Here is a 19,175-nt window from a genome sequence, read left to right on the forward strand (position 1 = left end):
ACAGATGTTTAGCCACGGAGGGGGGCGCTGCCCTCGTCTGGGCCCGTCTGGGCCCAGCGGCCGGGCGCTTTCCAAGAACCACCCGAAAAGCTCCCCCGGAGCCTCACGGCTGCTCGCCAGCCACTTGGCGCTGACCCCGCTGGCCCGGCGCGCCACTGTCACTCTGGGCTCCAGGCCTGGATGGAGAACGGGGAGGGCCAGCACCCCCGGCTTCGTCCGGCTCGGCGCCTTGCCACTCGCCCGATTCCGCCCCCAGCCCCAGCCCCAGCCCCCGCCCCCACCTCATCTCCCCTCCCCTCAGTCGGCTCCGCCCCGCGGGCCTCCCTGCCCTGGATCCCGGTTCCCCCAGCCCAGAGCGCCCTCGCCAGCATCCCGTCTGGCACGGCTCCTCTGCCAGGCGCTGCCTGAAGGAGCCCTGTCGAGTCTCCTGCCCCCAGGACAGCCAGTCGCCCAGCCCCTACCCGGGACCTTGGAGACCTGGGCCGTGCAGCCGCCCCCTGAGGGCGCCTAGTGGGGATTCCCGGCTCCTGCGCCCCCACCCCCGCCCCTTGTGCGCGTCCCCTCTCGCCCCCAGGAAGGTCCCCTTCCTGCCTGGTTCCCCAAGCCTCGCTCTGCGGGCGCTGCCCCTCTCCCTCTTTCTCCTCAGCACCGTACCCACTTGCCACGTCCCCTCCCGTTGCGTCCCTCCCCTCTCGTGGGGTCCCTGTGAGGCCTGCGTCTGCGGGGATGGAGTGGGGAGACGTGTCCAGAGCTGGCCACGCTCCCGGGTCTCATTCAGTGTCCAGCGGGCTGGGGCGGGGGCTCGGTTTAGGAAAAAAGCTGCCAAGTCACTCAACCCCCCCAGCGAGTTGGGGACCCCAGGCGACCAGCCCTGCCTAAGCCTGAGCTGTCCCTTCTCTGGCGTCCGGGGGCCCTTCTTGTCTTACTCCCCCCTCCATGACCCCGCCCAGCGGGCCCTGCCCAGGCCACTGCCACCAACCCACAAGCCCAGGTCCCCGCGTCCCAGGCTGGAGGCGGCGGGGTTGCTCCCGACAGCGGGCGGCCAGCTGGTTCCCTTCAGGGGCGGCCGCGCCCCCCTCCCCGCAGGGCTGTAACCCGAGCCGCCGCCGCGCCTCCCCACCGCCCCGATGAGCCCCGACAGCGAGTCCGCAGGCGCCATGGGCCGCCGCGCCTGCGTCCCCTCGGCGGCGTCGGGGGCCCGCGACCAGGCCCGCCGGCTCGGAGCTGTGCTGGGCGCGCTGTGCCTGCTACCCGCGCTCCTGCTCTTGGCCCGGCTCGGGGCCCCGGCGGCCCGGCTCGCGGCGAGCGCAGCGCAAGTGAGAGGGGGAGCGGGAAGCGGGCGGGTCGGGGCCGCCCGCGGTCCGGGTGTGAGTCCTTGTGTCCGCGAGTCCGTGCGTCCGCCGGTGGGGGTGGGGGGGAGCATCTGTCGCCAGCTCCGCCTCCGACCTAGCTGGGTTTTGGTAACCTTTCTCTTTTTGGCTGTTAACCCTCGCCCGGGGTGGAGAACCTTCGGACGCAGAAAGGCAAAGAGCGGCACCGAAAGCGCTCGCCGGAGGCGGTGCCTCCGTTTCCTTCCAGGCCCTTTTCCTCCGCGTCCTGGGCTTAGAGACAGCTCCTGCTGCCTCCCCACGGACCACTTGCTTCCCTTGAAGGGAGACGCCGCGCCCCACCCCATGGGCGCCCCGACCACCCCGAGCCTCGGCCCCCTGCACCCCCAGGCGCCTCGAAGACGCCGCTACACGCTGACCCCCGCCAGGCTGCGTTGGGACCACTTTAACCTCACGTACAGGTGCGACCCTGGCCCTGGGGAGCAGTGCGGGGCCGCCTGGCCGCCAGCCCTGACCTTGACCAGCCACCCCGCTCCCCAGGATCCTCTCCTTCCCGAGGAACCTGCTGAGCCCCAGCGAAACCCGGCGGGGCCTGGCCGCCGCCTTTCGCATGTGGAGCGACGTGTCCCCCTTCAGCTTCCGCGAGGTGGCCCCCGAGCAGCCCAGCGACCTCCGCATAGGTGGGCGACCTCCGCAGAGATGGGCACTGCGCCCCTGCCCCGCCCCGGGGCCGCCTCTCAGCCCTGTGCTCCCCTAGGCTTCTACCCCGTCAACCACACCGACTGCCTGGTCTCCCCGCTGCACCACTGCTTCGACGGCCCCACGGGCGAGCTGGCCCACGCCTTCTTCCCCCCGCACGGCGGCATCCACTTTGACGACAGCGAGTACTGGGTCCTGGGCCCCACACGCTACAGCTGGAAGAAAGGTGACGGCCGGCCTGGCCTCAGTGGGGCCCTCGCACCACGGTGGGCACAGCGGGAGGGCTTTGGGGGGTCGTGGCTGGGGTCTGGGGTCAAGCAGGCCGGGAGGGGAGGCTTCGAAAGGCCGTAGGCCTGGGTTCTGGGAGCCCCGACCCTCCCCCCCCACCCCACGCCACTGGAGCCGGAGCCGGAGCCGCATTCCTGGGGGCCAGCTCACCGCCTCGCTGGCTCGGAACATTCTTATCTGCCCATGGCTGCGCGGAGGGAGGCTCCCTGCACTGCCGCAGCTGTGTGGGCTGCAGGGAGCTGCGCGGCCGGCGGGGGGTGGAGGGCTGGGCCGGGGTCCGAGGCGCTGACCTGCAGGGGCCCGCAGGCGTGTGGCTCACCGACCTGGTGCACGTGGCGGCCCACGAGATCGGCCACGCGCTGGGCCTGATGCACTCCCAGCACGGCCGGGCGCTCATGCACCTCAACGCCACACTGCGCGGCTGGAAGGCGCTGTCGCAGGACGAGCTGTGGGGGCTGCACCGGCTCTACGGTGAGTGGGGGCGGGGCGGGGGCGGGGGCGGGGCGGGCGCCGGGCCGGGGCCTTAGGGCCGGGCTGCCCTCCCGCAGGCTGCCTGGACCGGCTGTTCGTGTGCGCGTCCTGGGCGCGGAGGGGCTTCTGTGACGCCCGCCGGAGGCTCATGAAGAGGCTGTGCCCCAGCAGCTGCGACTTCTGCTACGGTGAGGTCGTCGGGTGCTGGCGCGGGGCCGGGTGTGGGCGCGGGGCCGGCGCTGACGCTGCCTCCCCGCCCCGAGCAGAGTTCCCCTTCCCCACGGTGGCCGCCACGGCGCCGCCCCCCAGGACCAAAACCAGGCTGGTGCCCGAGGGCCGGAACGTGACCTTCCGCTGCGGCCAGAAGATCCTCCACAAGAAGGGCAAAGTGTAGTGAGTGACCCCACCCGGGCGCCTCGGGGCGGGGGCGGCGGCCTCGGGACCCTGGCCAGCCCTCCGCCCTCCCCGCAGCTGGTACAAGGACCAGGAGCCCCTGGAGTTCTCCTACCCCGGCTACCTGGCGCTGGGCGAGGCGCACCTGAGCATCATCGCCAACGCCATCAACGAGGGCACCTACACCTGCGTGGTGCGCCGGCGGCAGCGCGTGCTCAGCACCTACTCCTGGCGAGTCCGCGTGCGGAGCTGAGCGGGCTGAGGCGCTGATAAAGCACTTTCTCTCTCAAGTCTCCTTGCCCGTTCTTGGGAGGGCGGGCGGCAGCCTGGCACCCAGCGGGCGGGGAGCCTGCGCCCAGCCCTTGCGGCGGCCGGCTGCGCAGGGACAGGCCAGGGCCTCTTCGGCTGGAAGGGGGTCTCCTGTGCTGGGGGCGGGGCCGCCGCGGCTGCAAGGCCTCCCCGAGGGGGCCGGCACGGGGCTGGCTGGGTGCGGGGGTGGGGGGTGCGCAGCAGCGGCAAGCACCCCTCCGCCTGAGCAACGCCGTCCAGCCAGACCAGGAGCTGAGGCCCCACGGGCCAGGCAGGCCTAGGCCCCTGTGGGCTCGGAGGCCACCCTGCACCCCCGCTCCTCCCAGAGTGTGGGGGCCGAGGCTGCCCCCATAGGCAGCCCAGGACCCAGCTCAGGGCCAGCTGCAGGAAGGACTGACCAGACCTTCCCTCCAAGAATGTTTCACCAGGTCTTAAACCACCCAGCCTCCTGGTACAAAAACGGCCTGGGGCCCGGCTTGCTGCCGGCTCTGGGGGTCTGGGGGTGGAGCGCCCTGAGGCCGGGGCAGGAAGGCGCTGAAGCATCGGCCTGAAGGTTGCAAAATAAACCCACCCCACAGCTCTGCGCCCCATCATCGCCAGTGCCCCACAGGCCCGGCCCGCGTGGTCACGGCGGTGAAAGGGGTGTGGGGTGTGGACAGAGAGCAGAGCAAGGCTGATACGCTCGAAAACATACAGCTGACCTCCCCCGACAAGGAAAATGTGATTTAATTCTACAAATATACAAGATAAAATAAAACCAAAACGTGGAAAACTCCCCAAGACTAGCAGTCCGAGACTGGAGGTGGGTCCCCGGCTGCCGCGCCTCTCCAGAGTGGGACCTGGGTCCGGACCCAGGCGCCCCCAAGCCCCCAAGGTCAACAGCTCCAGGCGGGCCGAACCTCAGAACTTGAGGCTGAAGCCCGGGCCTGCGGCCGAGGCACCCTGGTTGGTGGTGGTGAGGTGGAAACCCGTCTCCTTCAGGTCGTCGTCGCCCTGCGGACACAGCGGCAGCGTGGGGCCCCCTCCAGGCCAGCCCCAACTCAGGGACCCCCGCCCGCCCGCCGCGGCCCCGCCCTCGGCTCACCAGCTGGCTGTAGCCCAGGCCTCCCTCGGGGGGTCGCGGGCTGGTGCCTCGCTTCACTCTCTGCTGCTCGCTCTTGGCGGGCCACGTGGGGAACATGGAGGGGTCGATGGGGAGGGGTGTCTCGCGGAAATACTCGTGCTTCAGGCCGTCCTCGGCACTGACCCTCCGCCCGGGGAAGTAGGTCAGGAACCTGGGAGAACAGGGCACTGGAGCGCGGGGGCGGGGCGGGACCCGGGGCGTGGGCGGGGCGGGGGCGGATGCGGACGCACTTGTTCATGAGGTCGAAGCCCTGGTCCGAGAGCAGAGCGCCGAAGCGCTTGCGGAGGTTGTTGTATGGGTACTCGGTGAAGGTCATCTTCTTGACCGCGGGGAGATCATTGTACCCCGGCCAGATCTTCTCGCTGGGGGTGCCCAGGTCCTAAGGGAGGGGAGGTTGCCAACAGCCAGGCCCTGCCAGGGAGAGCGGCCCCGGCTGCACGGCGCCGGGAGGGGAGGGCTCGCCCCGCCCCGCCCCACCCCACCTTGAACACTTTGTTGATCTGGTCGATGTCCGACTTGCCCGGGAACAGAGGCTTCTGGGTGAGCAGCTCCCCGAAGATGCAGCCCACCGACCACATGTCCACGGCCGTGGAGTACTCCTGGGGGGCCAGGGGGCGCTCAGGGGGCTGGCGGGCCGCTGAGCCCAGGGGCGGGCTCCCGCACACCCACACTCACCTTGGCCCCGAGCAGCAGTTCCGGGGCACGGTACCACAGGGTCACCACGACCGGGGTGTAGGCCTTCAGGGGGGACCCGTACTCCCGTGCCAGCCCGAAGTCCCCCACCTGTAAGGACAGAGGCTGGGCTGTGGGCGCCTCCGCGGCAGCACACGGGGCTCCCCGTGAGGACGGCCGCAGGGCGCACCTTGAGGATGCCCGCGTGGCTCAGCAGCAGGTTGGACGTCTTGAGGTCGCGGTGCAGGATCCAGTTGTCGTGCAGGTGCTTCACGCCGCGCAGCAGCTGGATCATCAAGGTCTTCACCTCCCCTGGACGCGACAGGCGGGCACAGGGCTGGTCTCGCGTGCGCCCGGCCCGGCGCCGCGGCAGGGCCAGGGCTGCGGGCCATGGGGTCACTACCTGGCAAGAAGGGCTGCTTCATGGTCTCCATGAGGCTCTTGAGGTCGTGCTCCACGTAGTTCATCACGATGTAGATCTTGTCCATGTTGCTGCCCACCACGATCTCCTGCGAGACGCGGCGGGTCGGCACCTGGGCGCCCCGCCCGCCTGGCCCCCGCCCTCGGGGTGGCGCCTCACCCTGACGGTGACGATGTTGGGGTGCTGCGCCTTGAGGATGGTGTTGATCTCCCTCAGCGATGTGATGGGGAAGCCCTCCTTCTCCTTCTCCATCTTCAGCCGCTTCAGAGCCACGATCTCATCTGGGGGGGGAGCCGAGGCTGAGCAGCCCCCTCCCGCACCCTCCGCCACCACCGCGTGTCCCTCGGTGATCTGCGTCTCTGGACCACCCCGCGCCTTCCTGCCTCCCCGGCGGGCACTCGCCAGTGCTCGGGAGCCGCAAGTGCGCAGCTCGCACCTGCTTGGATGCCAGCGGCTCCCGGCCTCATGGTCAGGCTGACCTCTGCCTCTGGGAGCAGGGGGCCAAGGGGGCCCGTTGCTCAGGTGTGCCCCGGCCAGGTAAGGCCAGGCTGAGCCTGGGCGCCAGGGGAGGGCGGCCCTCAAGACGGCCGAGGTCTCAGCCTCACCCCTGGACACTATGCGGGCCAGGGTGGGGGCTGAGGCGCCCGGTCCAGGCCCCACGCCTCCCCCTTGCCTTAGGAGGCCACCCCAGGACGCAGCCTACCTGTCTTCTTGTCCTTCGCTCTGTACACCACCCCGTAGGTACCCTCCTCGATCCTGTTCAGGCACTGGAACTCCTCCACGCTCCGGCAGCCCTGGGAGGCAGCGCCGTGAGGGTGGGCGCCTGGGGCCACAGCCCACGGGAACCGCGCTGAGAGATCCCAGGAGGGCCCGGGGAGCGGCTCCCCTGGCCTCTTGCGTGAGAACGTGCCCTTGAACCCGAACTAGACCCAGTGGGGTCAGGTGCCTGTGCACGCACTGCCCCGCCACCGCCGCCCCCAGGCTCCCTGTCCCTGCCCAGCCAAGACGGCCTGTTGCACTGCACCCCCAGCTGGCGAGGCACACCTCAGGCCGCTCACCCCCTGGGGACCTGCCCTTTCCCAAGTCCTCCCCGTGGTCTTCTTGTTACTGACTTTCCCACCAGAAAACGTGGGCTGACACGTACCACTGCCCTACCACCCCTGCACGGCGATAGGGCGAGGGAGGAGGGGCCCGCAGGGGCTGTTCTCTGACGGGAGCTGCTGGACAAGAGGCCAGATTGTGGCTGCGGACACAAGGGACACCAGGGGGCCTGGCCAATGACGCTCACAGCACAGCGGGAACCCGGCTGCAGCCCCAGGCCCCATCCAGGAGCAGGAGCGTGAAGCCAGGCCCACGGCCGGGAGGGCGCCTGACCTGCAGGGCGGGCAGGTACTTGGGCAGCTCCTGCTTGAGCTCGATGGGCGACAGGGCCGGGGAGTCGGGCACGAAGTCTCCTTCGGTGAGAGCGCTGCTCTGGGGGGTGCCCTCGCCTGCCTCCTCCTCCCCCTCTTCACTCTCTCCGGAATCCCGGTCAAACCGTGACTCTGGAACTTCAGAAGTTGGGCCCAGTTACAGAGCTGGGAGCAAGCACGCGCGACAAGCCCGGCCCACCCTGAGGGCTAAGCAGACACACGATGAAAACAGCAGGAGCAGCCCTGGGGCCCTGCACAGGCCACACCTCTGCCTGGCACAGAGGCCACCACTGGCTGGGCTGGGACCCCCGAGAGGCAGAGACGAGACGCCGAGTAGCCCTGGGCCGGCCCCGGCCTTGCGGTCGGAGCAAGTCTGGCAACCCCCAGGCTTCCTTGTCCAAGCCCCGCTGCTGCCCCAGGATGGCAATGGGTCAGCGACAGGGGCGCCCGGCCCCGACCCCGGCGGCTAGCCCCCCTCACGCGGTGGCGGCGCTCGGCCGGAGGGCAGGGGCAGCGGCGGCGGCGCTCGGGGGCCTCTTACCGACCAGGACGTGGTTGTCGTCCTCTCGCTCCTCCTCTTCGCTCACGTCCTCCTCGCTCACTTCTTCTGCAAGAGAAACAGGCTCGGCTCAGGCGCCCCGGGCCGGAAGCCTCATCACAGACCCAGCGGGTCTTCGAAGCCCCAGAGACGGGGGGTCTCCGCTCGGCTGCGTCCTCCTCTGAGCCGGACGTGCTTTGCTGTAGAGTCCAGGCTCCCGTCAAACCAGACCGCCGGCGGCTCACCCGCTGACTGTCCGGACGCGTCCTCCGAGTTGCTGCCCGTCTCCTCCTCCTCCTCCTCCTCCTCCTCCTCCTCGGACTCTTCACTGCTGCTCCCCTCCTCCTCCTCCTCCTCCTCCTCCTCCTCCTCCTCCTCTGAGCCGGACCCAGACTCCGCTGCAGGAAGGCAAGCGCCAGCCGTGAGCGCGGGGCCCCTCCGGCCGAGGGGCAGGGCCAGGCCACGCCGCGCCGCCTACCCGAGGAGGACTCGGCCGAGCTGGTCTTCCGCTCACTGTCGCTGACGTCCTGCAGGTCAGAGAGCAGGTCTCTCTCCTCCACCTTCTCCTCTTTTACTGAAGACAACACCCGAGGTCAACGGGAGGAGACGTTTCGTTCTCTCTCCCAGGGCACGCGGAACATCCTGGGCCAGAACCGAAGCCGAGCCACGGCGGTGACAGCACCGGACCCTCAACCCGCGGACCAGCAGGAAGTCCCGGATGCTCTGGGGTAACAGGACGGGACGGTGCTCCTCCCAGAGAGACGAAGCCTGGCCGCAGGGAAGTGGCTGCTCCTCCGCATCCCAGGGTGCCGGGGGGGGGAGCCCTCCCAGGACCAGGAGCAAAGGGTTCGCCGACAACTTACTTCCTGCCAACGGCCCTGGCCGCACGAGGCGGGAGGGCTTCAGCACGTGCTGATGGTGTGAAAAGCAGCTGGTGTCTGTGCTCGGACCCCAAGGACCCCCCACCCCCCCGAGCCCCGCAACCTCACCTGGCTTCCGGCCATCTCCCAGCTCGAACCGCTCTCGAGGTGGCCGAAGCGGGCTCCGACTCCAGTGGCTGGCTTTGACCTTGTCGCCGTAGTCCTCCCTCACGGTCCGGTGATGTGTAGATACTGCGCGCAGGGCAGGACAGGCGGTGTCACCCGCAGCCCCTGACACACGAGCCGCAGCTCTGGACAGAGGCCAGGAGGCCACCTCCGGGAGGCTGGCTCGCCCGCGGGGACGCCAGGCACAGCCTGTGGTGCCAGGCTGGACTGTCCCTGCTCCGGGGCTGCCCAGCCACGCCCGCACCTTCCCGCCGCGCCTCCCGCTCCTTGCGCCGCTCCTCGGCCCGCCGCTCGCGCTCCTTCTGCTCCCGCTGCTCCTTCTGCTGCTCGCGCATCTTGCGTTCGCGCTCCCGCTTCCTTTCCAGCTGCTCCAGGCGGTCCCTGGAACGAGCACACAACGCTTTTCCAGAAACAGCCCAGCTCTTTCCCACCCCTGATGCCTCTTGCTCCCGCCCAGGAACCCCGGTCCTCAGAATCCCCCGAGGAAGGGAACCGCTGTGCACGGAGACGACAAGAGCCCGCCAGCCGGAACGCTTCGCAGGGTGGGCCGACCAAGATGCGACAGGCCGACAGCTCAGCTCAGGTCCCCGTCCCCCGGCCATGGGGCTCCCTGGGCCACAGAGCGGGTTCGAGCCCAGGGCGGGGGGAGCACAGCCTCGGGCCAGAGCCTGGCCCACGCCCTCACAGAGGTCCCGTGGGCAATAACAGTGCAAAGTACACATGGTTGGTGGCACTGTAAGGTGGCCAAGGGCCGAAAAGGGACCCGTCATCCTGAACTCTCCTCTCTGCTGAGTTAAGTCCAAGCGCAACTGGAGATGCTGACCTATTAAAATGGAGGCGTCTTCAGATGGAAGCAAACAAAACACCGTGAGGGGACCATGCAGCTGTCACCTCAGGGGGGTGAGCCCAGGCTCAGGGACCCTCGCTTGGTCTCCCTGAGGGGTGAGTCAGACCTGGCCTCGTGTTCACCTTCCACAGAACGTGCAACCTGTGCGCTCGGTTCTCCCGCGTCCCTGCCGCCCGGCGGCCCGCACGCGCCCACCCGGGCCTCCCGCAGCCACCGCGCCCACCCCCAGCCCCGCTCTGCTTTCTCTGGGTAGAAAGGGAGGTTCGGGGTCTGACGACATCCTTCTGTGATTTAGGTGCTTAAAGCCAAGTGTTTCACTCCCAGCGCAGCCGTGGTCACAGCCCGTGGTTCTGACATACACTGTCCATTTAGTTCAAAATACTGTTTTTGCCTTTTTAGGGCCGCACCCTGCGGCATACAAGGTTCCCAGGCTAGAGGTCGAATCGGAGCTGTAGCTGCTGGCCTACACCACAGCCACAGCCACAGCCACGCAGGATCTGAGTTGCGCCTGGGACGCTCACCACAGCTCACGGCAACGCCGGATCCTTAACCCACTGAGCGAGGCCAGGGATCAAACCTGCGTCCTCCCGGATGCTAGTCGGAATCGTTTCCACGGAGCCATGACGGAAACTCCCTAGTTCAAAATATTTTCTATTTTTCCTGATAACTTATTTTTTGGGCCATGGGTTATTCAGACATTTGTTAGATTCCAAACATTTGAAGGTTCCCCTGAGTTTCTTTCTGCTGCTGACTTCTAATTTACTTCTTTTGTGGTCAGAGGCAGACTTTGTTCGGCCTCAATTCTTTCTTTTTTATTTTTAGGGCCACACGTGCAGCATATAGAGGTTCCCAGGCTAGGGGTCCAATCGGAGCTGTAGCCACCGGCCTACACCACAACTCACAGCAACGCCTGATCCTTAACCCACTGAGAGAGGCCAGGGATTGAACCCACATCCTCATGGATACTAGTCAGATTCATTTCCGCTGCACCACAACAGGAACTCCCCTGGGTTAGTAATTTTTAAGACATTATTTTGCTAGCGGCTGCTCTAGAGACTGTGAGAAAATGCGGGACTAGCTCTGACACAGCCCCTCCCTGTGCACAGTTTATCCGTGCTGTGTGTTAGGTGATCAAACCGTGTTTCGTCACTGTTGTTTTACATGACCGTGTCTTTCGCAGCAGTTAAGGCAAGAGGGGAGAAGAAACACGTTTCCAGATGCTTTTCCGTTGCGCGGCACCTCCTGCAGCACCTGCCTTTGCATCGGGGCACTGCCGTTCAGCCCGAAGGTCGCCGTCAGGCTGGCTCTGCTGGCCGTGAAGAAGTCCATCGGAGCTCAGCTGGAACTGCATCTGCCCCTCACTTCTGATTTCTGGTTTTGCTGGATACAGAATTCCTGGCTGGAGGGTTTCCTGCCTCCTGGCCCCTGTTTCTTTTTCGCCATACCCACGGCATGTGAAAGTTCCTGGGCCAGAGACTGAACCCGAGCGGCAGCAGAGAAAACACCAGACCTTAACCCGCTGTGCCACAGTGGGCATTCCTGGCCCCGCTGCTTCTGAGGAGAAGCCCCTATGGACAGCACGGAGCCCCTCGCAGGCCCCTCGCTGCTGCCCTTCACGAACTTCTCATTGCTTCGCCCGTGTGACTGGAACGTGTCTCTCTACTTATCCGACTTGGGCTTCACTGAGCTTCTCAGATGTACAGATAAATGTTTTTCATCAAATTTGGGGAGTTTTTAGAGTTCCCTGGTGGTCTAGCAGTTAAGGATCCAGAGCTGTCACTGCTAAGGCTCAGGTCACTGCTGTGGCTTGGGTTTGATCCCCAGCCCGGGAATTTCTGCAGGCCATGGCTGTGGTCAAATAAAAAATCGAGGAAGTTTGGGGCAATTTTTTTATAAACACGTCTCTGTGCCCTCCCCGTCCTGGGCCTGCCACTGACCATCTGCCGGCACAGTGGACACTGTCCCACGGGCCTCCGAGGCTCTGTCCGTCTCCCCCGAGCTTCTGCTTCCTGCTCCTCAGAAGGCCTGGTGTCCGCGGCTCCGTCCGCAAGGTCGTGCTTCCAAGTCTTGGCCAAACCTGGAGCACACGGTTTCTGCTGAAGCTCTTCCTCCTCAATTCGAGGTGAAACCTCATTTTTTTCTGCACCTCAAAACCTTCGGCAGAAAACTAGACGTTCTAGTTATTTTTGGAGGGTCTTTTTGTCTTTTTAGGGCCACACCCGCGGCATGTGGAGGTTCCCAGGCTAGGGGTCCAGTCGGAGCTGTTGCCCCGGTCTACACCACAGCCACAGCAGTGCAGGATCCATGCTGCATCTGAGACCTCACCACAGCTCATGGCAACACCAGATCCTTAACCCCCTGAGTGAGGCCAAGGATCGAACAGGCAGCCTCATGGTTCCTAGTTGGGTTCGTTTCCACTGGGCCATGACGGGAACTCCCTCCACGTGCTTCTTTTTATTCCCAAGCTTGGCTGCTTTGGGTCCCCACCGTGTCTGCACAGGTGTCGGATCAGAGCAAACTGGACGGAGGACAGCATGGGGGCTGGCGAACACGCCCACAGCACCTGTATCCTAGACACGGGGGAAGCTCTCGGACCCCCCCCACCCACAGCCTCGGGGCGCACAGCCCCGTGTCTGGAGCGAAGGCTCTTCTGACACCTTCGTGACCTGCCTTCTGTGAGGTCGGCTGCTAGGAGTGCCAACAGCTTCTGTTCTACGTCCCTTCCTCATAGCCGCCTGGCTCCAAGCTTTCTCTGGAAGGGACCTCAGGACGCAGAGGTGGCCCAGGATTCACACCTGCGCCGTGGAGGACAGACCCTAAGCTAAACAGGTGCCATCTGGTGGGACCCTGAGGCCCGAGAGTGGTCTCCCAGCTCCTAGGCCCTTTCAGTTCTTTGGGATTTCCTGCTACCTTTTCCTTCGTTTGTTTGAACATTTCTGCTCTGACCCCAGAAGACCCTAAACAACACACCTTGTCAGACCTTCTAGAACAGTCTGTGCGGTGCTCAGCCCACACCTACTGGGTGAACAGAGCACGCGGCACGCACACCACCGACCCTGGAGCACTGATTCTGCGGAGTTTACACTCGCGGACTGACTGTGCCAAGACAGCCCCACCTCACTGCGCTGGAGAACAGCACGCCCCTGGCCGAGACTACATCCCTGCCCCTCCCGTCACCCGCTCGCAGCGTGGGCGTCATTCCTCACCCTGTGCTCTCCTGCCCAAGCCTTCATGCTCACACCTCTGCTCCTTTTGGACGCCAGCTCCCTCCCCACAGACACAGCGGCTCTGCCCTGAGCCAGGACCCTGCTGCATCCAGCAACGGGACGCCACCCCGACTGGCCTCCAGGGGAAGCCATTCACTCCTCTCTGGCAGTTCACCTCACGGCGTGACGTCTGTTCCAGGCACAGCGGAGCCTCGGCTCCAAGGGACGGGCCACTCAGCCACGGCTGCACCAGGACCAGGACTCGGGTTCAGGCCGCGCCCCGCCAAGTCCCTGCCTGCGGGGCACCGTGCCCCGCTCTCCCAGGCCCCCGCCCACGGCGCTGGGTCCCGAGGCTGGGGAGGCCCACCTCTCCCGCCGGGAGTGCTCCCGGGCCATCTCCCTGCGCTTCTGTCTCTCCCACTCCCGGCGGGCTTTGTCCTGCTCCTCCCGGTGGCGCTTCCGCCGCTCGTGCTCCCGCTCCTTCTCCTTCACTCGGGCGTGCTTCCCTGCGGAAAGACGGGGTCCGTCACATGAAGAAACTTGAAAGTGCCCAGAGACTGAACAAGAAAACATCAAGTCCATGGCTTGGAGAAACAGTCATGACTTTCGGGGAAGAAGAAGGACGAAGACCTACAACTACGCAGTCAGCCTTCAGGTAAGAAAATACAAAATAATCCTCACCAAACCAAACTTTTTTTCCTTTTTCCTTTTTTTGTCTTTGTTTTAGGGCTGCACCCGAGGCACATGGAGGTTCCCAGGCTAGGGGGCTAATCGGAGCTGTAGCTGCCGGCCTGCACCACAGCCACAGCCACGGCAGATTCAAGCCGGGTCTGCAACCTACACCACAGCTCACGGCAACGCCGGATCCCTAACCCACTGAGCGAGACCAGGGATCGAACCTGCAACCTCAAGGTTCCTAGTCGGATTCATTTCCACTGTGCCACGACGGGAACCCCGTAGAACCACCGTTTTTATCTTTTTAAAATTTTCTGTACTGAATAAACTGTGATCAGATTATATACGTTTCACGATTTTAAAAGATCAGCATTTGTTAAAAATACAGGTCGAAGCTTAGCTCTCTAGCCGGTTTCTGCAGGTTTCTGCATCGTGTCACAAACCCCCTCAAGCAAGTGCGTTTAATGGTGAGATTACATCAGGCCTCGGGCCAGTTTCACCACCACCCTGAGCAGCTCTTGGTACTAGTACGAAATCTAACCCATCAATTGGTCATCTTTAAGGATCTGTCGCTTCGTTAAAGCAATGAAAGCCACGTTTTCGCCCCTTTTAAAGTTACTTTATTTCATTTATTTTTAGCTGCAGCATGCAGTGGCTTGATACAGGACCGAGGTTCCCAGACCTGGGACTGAACCCAGGAGGCAGCGGTGCAAGCGCCAAGTCCTAACCATTCATCATTAACCACCAGGGAACCTCCTCCCTTGGTGAATTAAGACAATTTTATAGGGAGACAAACTGCCTCAAAACAATGCAATGAAGAGAAAACACAGCAGAAGGAAAAAGAAGCATCTATTCAGAACGATCTACAATAAACTGGAGCTTTTAGCTAAACCCTGGCCGCCTGTCTTTCTGCTGGGCGCTGCGGAAGGCGGAAGACCACGGAAGAGGAAACAGGCGGAATCTCAGCACAACACAGAAGAAAACAAACGTGCTATACCCCCTTCGGCTGAATGACTGCGATGCCTACGCTTCTCTTTTCTCTTTTCATCTTTCCTGTGATGAGCCTTTTCTTTCCGAGACATTTGCTGGGGCGGTTTGATGGCCAAGGAATCGTCTTCCTCTCCTCTGAAAGAAGACACGGCAGCGTTACATCCCGCTTGAGAGAACGGCGAGGAGCCTCAGGGTAGCCCAGAGTTTCTCCAAACCGGGGAAGTGAAGGGTTCAGGACACGAAGAAAGGGGAACCTCAACAGGCACGACGGGAACTCCCACACTTTACTTATTTCCGGGGCCACACCTGCAACCCAGGGAGGTTCCCAGGCTAGAGGTCGAATTGGAGCTGCAGTTGCTGGTCTACACCACAGCCACAACAGCAGAGCCGAGCTGAGTTTGTGGCTTACACCTCAGCTCACAGCAACGACAACACGGAATCCTTAACCCACCGAACAAGGCCAGGAATCGAACCTGCATCCGCATGAATACTAGCTGGGTTCTTAACTGCTGAGCCACAATGGGAACTGCCTCAGTGGTTTGGGAGTTCCTGTTGTGGCGCAGTGGAAACGAATCTGACTAGTATCCATGAGGATGCAGGTTCAATCCCCAGCCTCACTCAGTGGGTCAGGGATCTGGTACTTCTGTGAGCTGTGGTCATGGCTGCAGACACGGCTTGGATCCTACATCACTGTGGCGTGTGCCAGCAACTGTAGCTCCGATTCGACCCCTAGCCTGGTAACTTTCCTATGGTGCAGCTGCAGTCCAAAACAATAAAAATAAAAACAATGCAATGAAACTGTGAAAAAAGAAGGTCCCACAATTTTAATCAAACTTAATGATCTCGAAAGACCATTTAACAATATTTTCAACTAATTACATAACCAAAAGCCTGAGAGAATTCACCCCCCATGCCTTTGGGTCTTAAGCTCTGGTTACATCGCGTTTAACTGTTTGATGACGGACACAAAAAGGAAACGAGAGGATTCCCCTTGTGGCTCAGCAGTAACAAATTGATTGGTATCCATCCCTGGCCTTGCTCAGTGGGTTAAGGATTCAGCACTGCCGTGGGCTGTGGTGTGGGCTGCAGATGTGGCTGTGGAGTAGGCTGGCAGCTGCGGTTCCAACTGGACTCTTAGCTTGGGAACTTCCATATGCCGCAGGCGCGGTCCCAAAAAGACAGAAAAAAAGGATGCAAGTGAGGAGAAGCCCTGGCACAGGAAGAAACATCAGAACCCAGACCCAGGCACGACCATTTCCGCTCCAAGGCCTTGCTCAGGGACCTTTCTGCAGCCGCTTGGATGTGTCTGTACGCAGCTGTAGGAAGCGATCACGCCAGGCAGCACAGACACAAAGCAGTTTACTTAAATGCCCGCGGAAACGGTGCTGCCTTTGATGAAGAGCCAAAGCACGAATAAGCAACACACACACGGTCTTCTCACATAAAGGGGGAGGCTGACAACTGACACCACGTGTGCCATTTCAGTGGTGACCAAAACCTCGGGTCGGGAGCACTGAGAAGGGCCAGCTGGGACCACGGCCCTGCAGCAGGGCCCCATCCATCTCTTAGGTGCGTGTGGCTCAGCCTCCAGCTCCCCAGGGCCACAGCTGTCCTCACCTGTCTTCCATGGAGTCCTCTCTTCTGTATGGCGAGTTCCTGATTGTTATCTCCATGCGGTGGTCCCTCAGCTCCCCCTCCTCAAGGGAATCCCGCTTGGAATCCCGGTCATCAGACTACGAAGCAAGGAGAGAGTAATTTTCCTCCCCAATAAGCATACTTTCAGTAAGACGGAGGCCTGGCCAACATCCCAGAACAAACGTTCATGTTCACATCGAATGGACTAATGTTATAAAATTTTTCCATTCAAATTCCATGACATTAGAATCATGTATAACTCTAACCCAGAACCTGAAAAATTTGAAGCCAGCATGTGACAGGGGACTTCAGACTCTATGCAAGATATGTCAGTTGTTTATATGAGCCAAAACTGAGCCTTAAAGCATATTTTATACATAAAGCATTTTAGAGTGTCTCAAAAAATACTCATAAATACTTAAGATAGGTCCACTGGTAATCTCATCAGAAGAGGTATTTCTTTGAATGCCCCTTATTGAATTACAAAAAGTTTTCTTGGAGTTCCTGTCATGATGCAGTGGTTAACGAATCCGACTAGGAACCATGAGGTTGCGGGTTAGTTCCCTGGCCTTGCTCAGTGGGTTAAGGATCTGGCGTTACTGTGAGCTGTGGTGTAGGTCACAGATGCGGCTTGGATCCCGAGTTGCTGTGGCTCTGGCGTAGGCCAGTGGCTATGGCTCCTATTCAACCCCTAGCCTGGGAACCTCCATATGCCGTGGGAACAGCCCTAGAAAAAGGCAAAAAGACACCCCCCCCCAAAAAAAAAAGTTTTCTCATGTCACTGGAAAAACCAAGAAAGGTGTAAAACATTAATAGTAATTTCAAGGCAATTTCCTACTATACTAAAAACACTTGGAAATAATATCATGAACAGAGTAATGAAATGTGAAAAATTAGTCCAAATGCACTAATGATTTTAGAGTCAAAATACTTTCTTTATTCTCCGCGGAGATATGGTCGTCTACACACATTTTTAGTATGTTATCAATCTGTCTTCAAGGTAAACTGAGCATTTGAATGTTTCGTTAATTTTTAGAAGAGACTTTGGGCTCACCTGTGACATTTGGAAGTACAAAAGAACTTCACCGAAGAAGCGTTGTTCTAATGGAAAAATGAGGGCAAAGAAATTAAATCTTCTTTTAAAAAACTTAACTTAAAAAACATAGCTTACATTTTTTAAGCGTTTTATCTCTGCTTTTTCCTCTTGTTCTTTCCGTCGTTTCTTTTCCTGAAGAATTTCATCTAAAGTTTTCACTTTCCAAGAGTCCTTTTCATCACCCATTTGACTTAAAACACTGCAGGAAGAAAAAGAACTCAATTGGTGTCAGGACACAGCCAGCTGTGGTTCAACGAGAAGCGGAACACTTGTGCCCGTGCCTTCTGAGCCCTCAGTACACATGTTCGCTAAGAGTGATGGGCCCTACAGAGTTCCCGCTGTGGCTCAGCGGGTTAAGAATCCAACTAGTATCCATGAGGAAGCGGGTTCGAGCCCTGGCCTTGCTCACTGGGTTAAGGATCTGGTGTCGCCAGGAACTGTGGTGTAGGTCGCAGACGTGGCTCGGATCCTGCGTTGCTGTGGCTGTGGTGTAGGCCGGCAGCTGCGGCTTCAGTTGACCCCTAGCCTGGGAACTTCCATATGCAGCGGGTTTGGCCATAAAAAGCAAAAAAAAAAAAGTGATTGGCCGTGGAGGATGACTGCCTGGATTCCAGTCATTTTTCTCTCATAGCCACATAGCTGTATGTCTAGGGCCAGTTACTTCACATCAGTTTATCATTTGATAAATGGTAAGAAAACCACCTGCAAGACAGCATCATCTGGGGATGAAATAGGACCATCCAGGTGAAGCTTACAGCTCAGCACATGGCCTTCCCCATGCACTGTTTTTGCCCTCAGGAGACTGTTGTTAGACCACCTGGGTTGGGGTGAGGACTCAGCTAACCCCTATTAGGTTTTTCTGCTTAGCCGACAGAAGGTGTGACCAGCTTGATAGTCTCCCCACAGGCTCGGCTTGTCCTGAGAACATTCCACAGCAATTTGCTATCATTCCTGTGACCTTTAGAGTATCCTGTCTCCAGGACTGAGTCACCTGGGGAAGGCCAAGGACTCAGCAGCTCTGCCTGCTCCCAGGATGAGGAGTTTGGCAGACTCTTTGTCACCATCCCCATCCCACACCCCCTTGTCACAGAAGAAACAACAGCCAGGGCACTTTCTAGGGTAGTGACTGTGCTAAGCCAGTGGTGAGCCCCTTAGATTCCCAGTCTCAGCCAACCTCCCTGATTTGCATCTCAGCTTTGACTTTAACACTTCCTAGAATGGGGCCCTGGGCTTCCTTTGCAAAAGCTCCTGGCCCCCAGTCATTGCCCAGCATTCAGAAAGAGCCAAGGGGGATCCCCCTCTGGCACATGGCTATGATGTCCGACAGGGGCCTGGCTCCAGGAAAAATGCAGACAAGCTCTACTCACAGACCTCTGCTCTCCTGAGATTGAGGCCCCGGGCTTACAGTTTGGAATACAACCAGTGAAGGGTTTTTTATCGTTTGTATTTTTTTAAAGTAAACTTGATACTTTCATTGCTAATTTAAAAATAAGTGGCTTTATACTCATTGTGAAAACAAAAACAAAAACAAAAACAGGCCACCTGGGCTGCGCGAGCCTCTGGCCGACTCGACGGCTGCTGCCCCATTACAGGACACGGGGAGGCTGGGGATGGGGGGCTCCAAAGGCGCGCTCGCAGACCGGGCGGCGGGGTCCTGGCTTCTGGGGTTCAGTCGCGTTAACCCGGGGTTCGACACGGCAGGGGTGGGCTCAGGGAGAGTCTTGGCCCGCCGCCTCCTCAACCCCGAGTTCCGCCCGCGGCCCGATGGGACGAGGAAGCGCGGCATGTAGACCGCCCCGGTCACGCGCCCCAGGCCCACCGGGACCCGAGAGCTCGGGTGAGCTGGTCGCGCCAAGTCCCCCTGCCCGCCCCGCCCCGCCACTCACCCGCCGCCGCCGCCGCCGCCGCCGATCCCGGAGCCTGAGAAGAAACAGCGCCCGGCGCGCGCCAGAATGGTCGTCACTTCCTGTTTCGGCGCGGGGATGATGACGTAGGAGGGCAGGCCCCCGCCGCCGGCTCAGGACCC

The 19,175-nt window shown here is 61.3% G+C and overlaps 2 protein-coding genes and 1 long non-coding RNA gene across 9 annotated transcripts; 2 read left to right on the forward strand and 1 right to left on the reverse strand.

The window, feature by feature from the left end:
- Positions 1-1,118: 1,118 nt before the first annotated feature.
- On the forward strand, positions 1,119-3,469 carry MMP23 (matrix metallopeptidase 23). 5 transcript variants are annotated; one of them, XR_014806931.1, is made up of 8 exons: positions 1,119-1,316; positions 1,653-1,789; positions 1,869-2,008; positions 2,086-2,293; positions 2,622-2,786; positions 2,864-2,974; positions 3,053-3,179; positions 3,258-3,469. XR_014806931.1 is itself a non-coding variant. In XM_021097479.2 (8 exons), the coding sequence occupies exons 1-8, from the start codon at positions 1,128-1,130 to the stop codon at positions 3,430-3,432; spliced, it is 1,158 nt and encodes a 385-aa protein (XP_020953138.1). In that variant the 5' UTR covers positions 1,119-1,127; the 3' UTR covers positions 3,433-3,469. The 5 variants fall into 5 exon arrangements, 4 of the variants coding, with proteins under 4 accessions (XP_020953138.1, XP_003127551.2, XP_084818684.1 ...); XM_021097479.2 differs by having other exon boundaries at positions 2,958-2,974; XM_003127503.5 differs by having other exon boundaries at positions 2,086-2,253.
- A 727-nt stretch (positions 3,470-4,196) lies between these two features.
- Positions 4,197-19,063, reverse strand: CDK11 (cyclin dependent kinase 11). 3 transcript variants are annotated; one of them, XM_021097472.2, is made up of 20 exons: positions 19,036-19,063; positions 17,225-17,348; positions 16,036-16,151; positions 14,426-14,553; positions 13,121-13,259; positions 8,945-9,081; positions 8,644-8,766; positions 8,133-8,228; positions 7,900-8,052; positions 7,658-7,723; positions 7,079-7,254; positions 6,408-6,498; positions 5,864-5,985; positions 5,687-5,792; positions 5,474-5,595; positions 5,287-5,394; positions 5,094-5,210; positions 4,842-4,990; positions 4,573-4,762; positions 4,197-4,481 (listed from the first exon to the last, which is right to left on the reverse strand). In XM_021097472.2, exons 2-20 carry the CDS (start codon positions 17,333-17,335, stop codon positions 4,389-4,391), a joined length of 2,343 nt encoding a protein of 780 aa, XP_020953131.1. In that variant the 5' UTR covers positions 17,336-17,348; positions 19,036-19,063; the 3' UTR covers positions 4,197-4,388. The 3 variants fall into 3 exon arrangements, with proteins under 3 accessions (XP_020953131.1, XP_084818682.1, XP_084818681.1); XM_084962556.1 differs by having other exon boundaries at positions 17,108-17,348; XM_084962555.1 differs by lacking the exon at positions 19,036-19,063 and adding an exon at positions 18,692-18,805.
- Positions 9,077-17,214, forward strand: LOC110261344 (uncharacterized). Its single transcript, XR_002345411.2, has 3 exons — positions 9,077-9,642; positions 10,731-13,408; positions 14,068-17,214. It is a non-coding gene; the product is annotated as an uncharacterized LOC110261344 (long non-coding RNA).
- Positions 19,064-19,175: the final 112 nt, after the last annotated feature.

Source organism: Sus scrofa, chromosome 6 (assembly GCF_054392235.1).
Source record: "Sus scrofa isolate SSC_HxYL_T2T_F1_AM1 chromosome 6, Sscrofa_HxYL_maternal_Yorkshire_Landrace_v2.0, whole genome shotgun sequence".
In the NCBI taxonomy this organism is placed as follows: Eukaryota; Metazoa; Chordata; class Mammalia; order Artiodactyla; family Suidae; genus Sus; species Sus scrofa.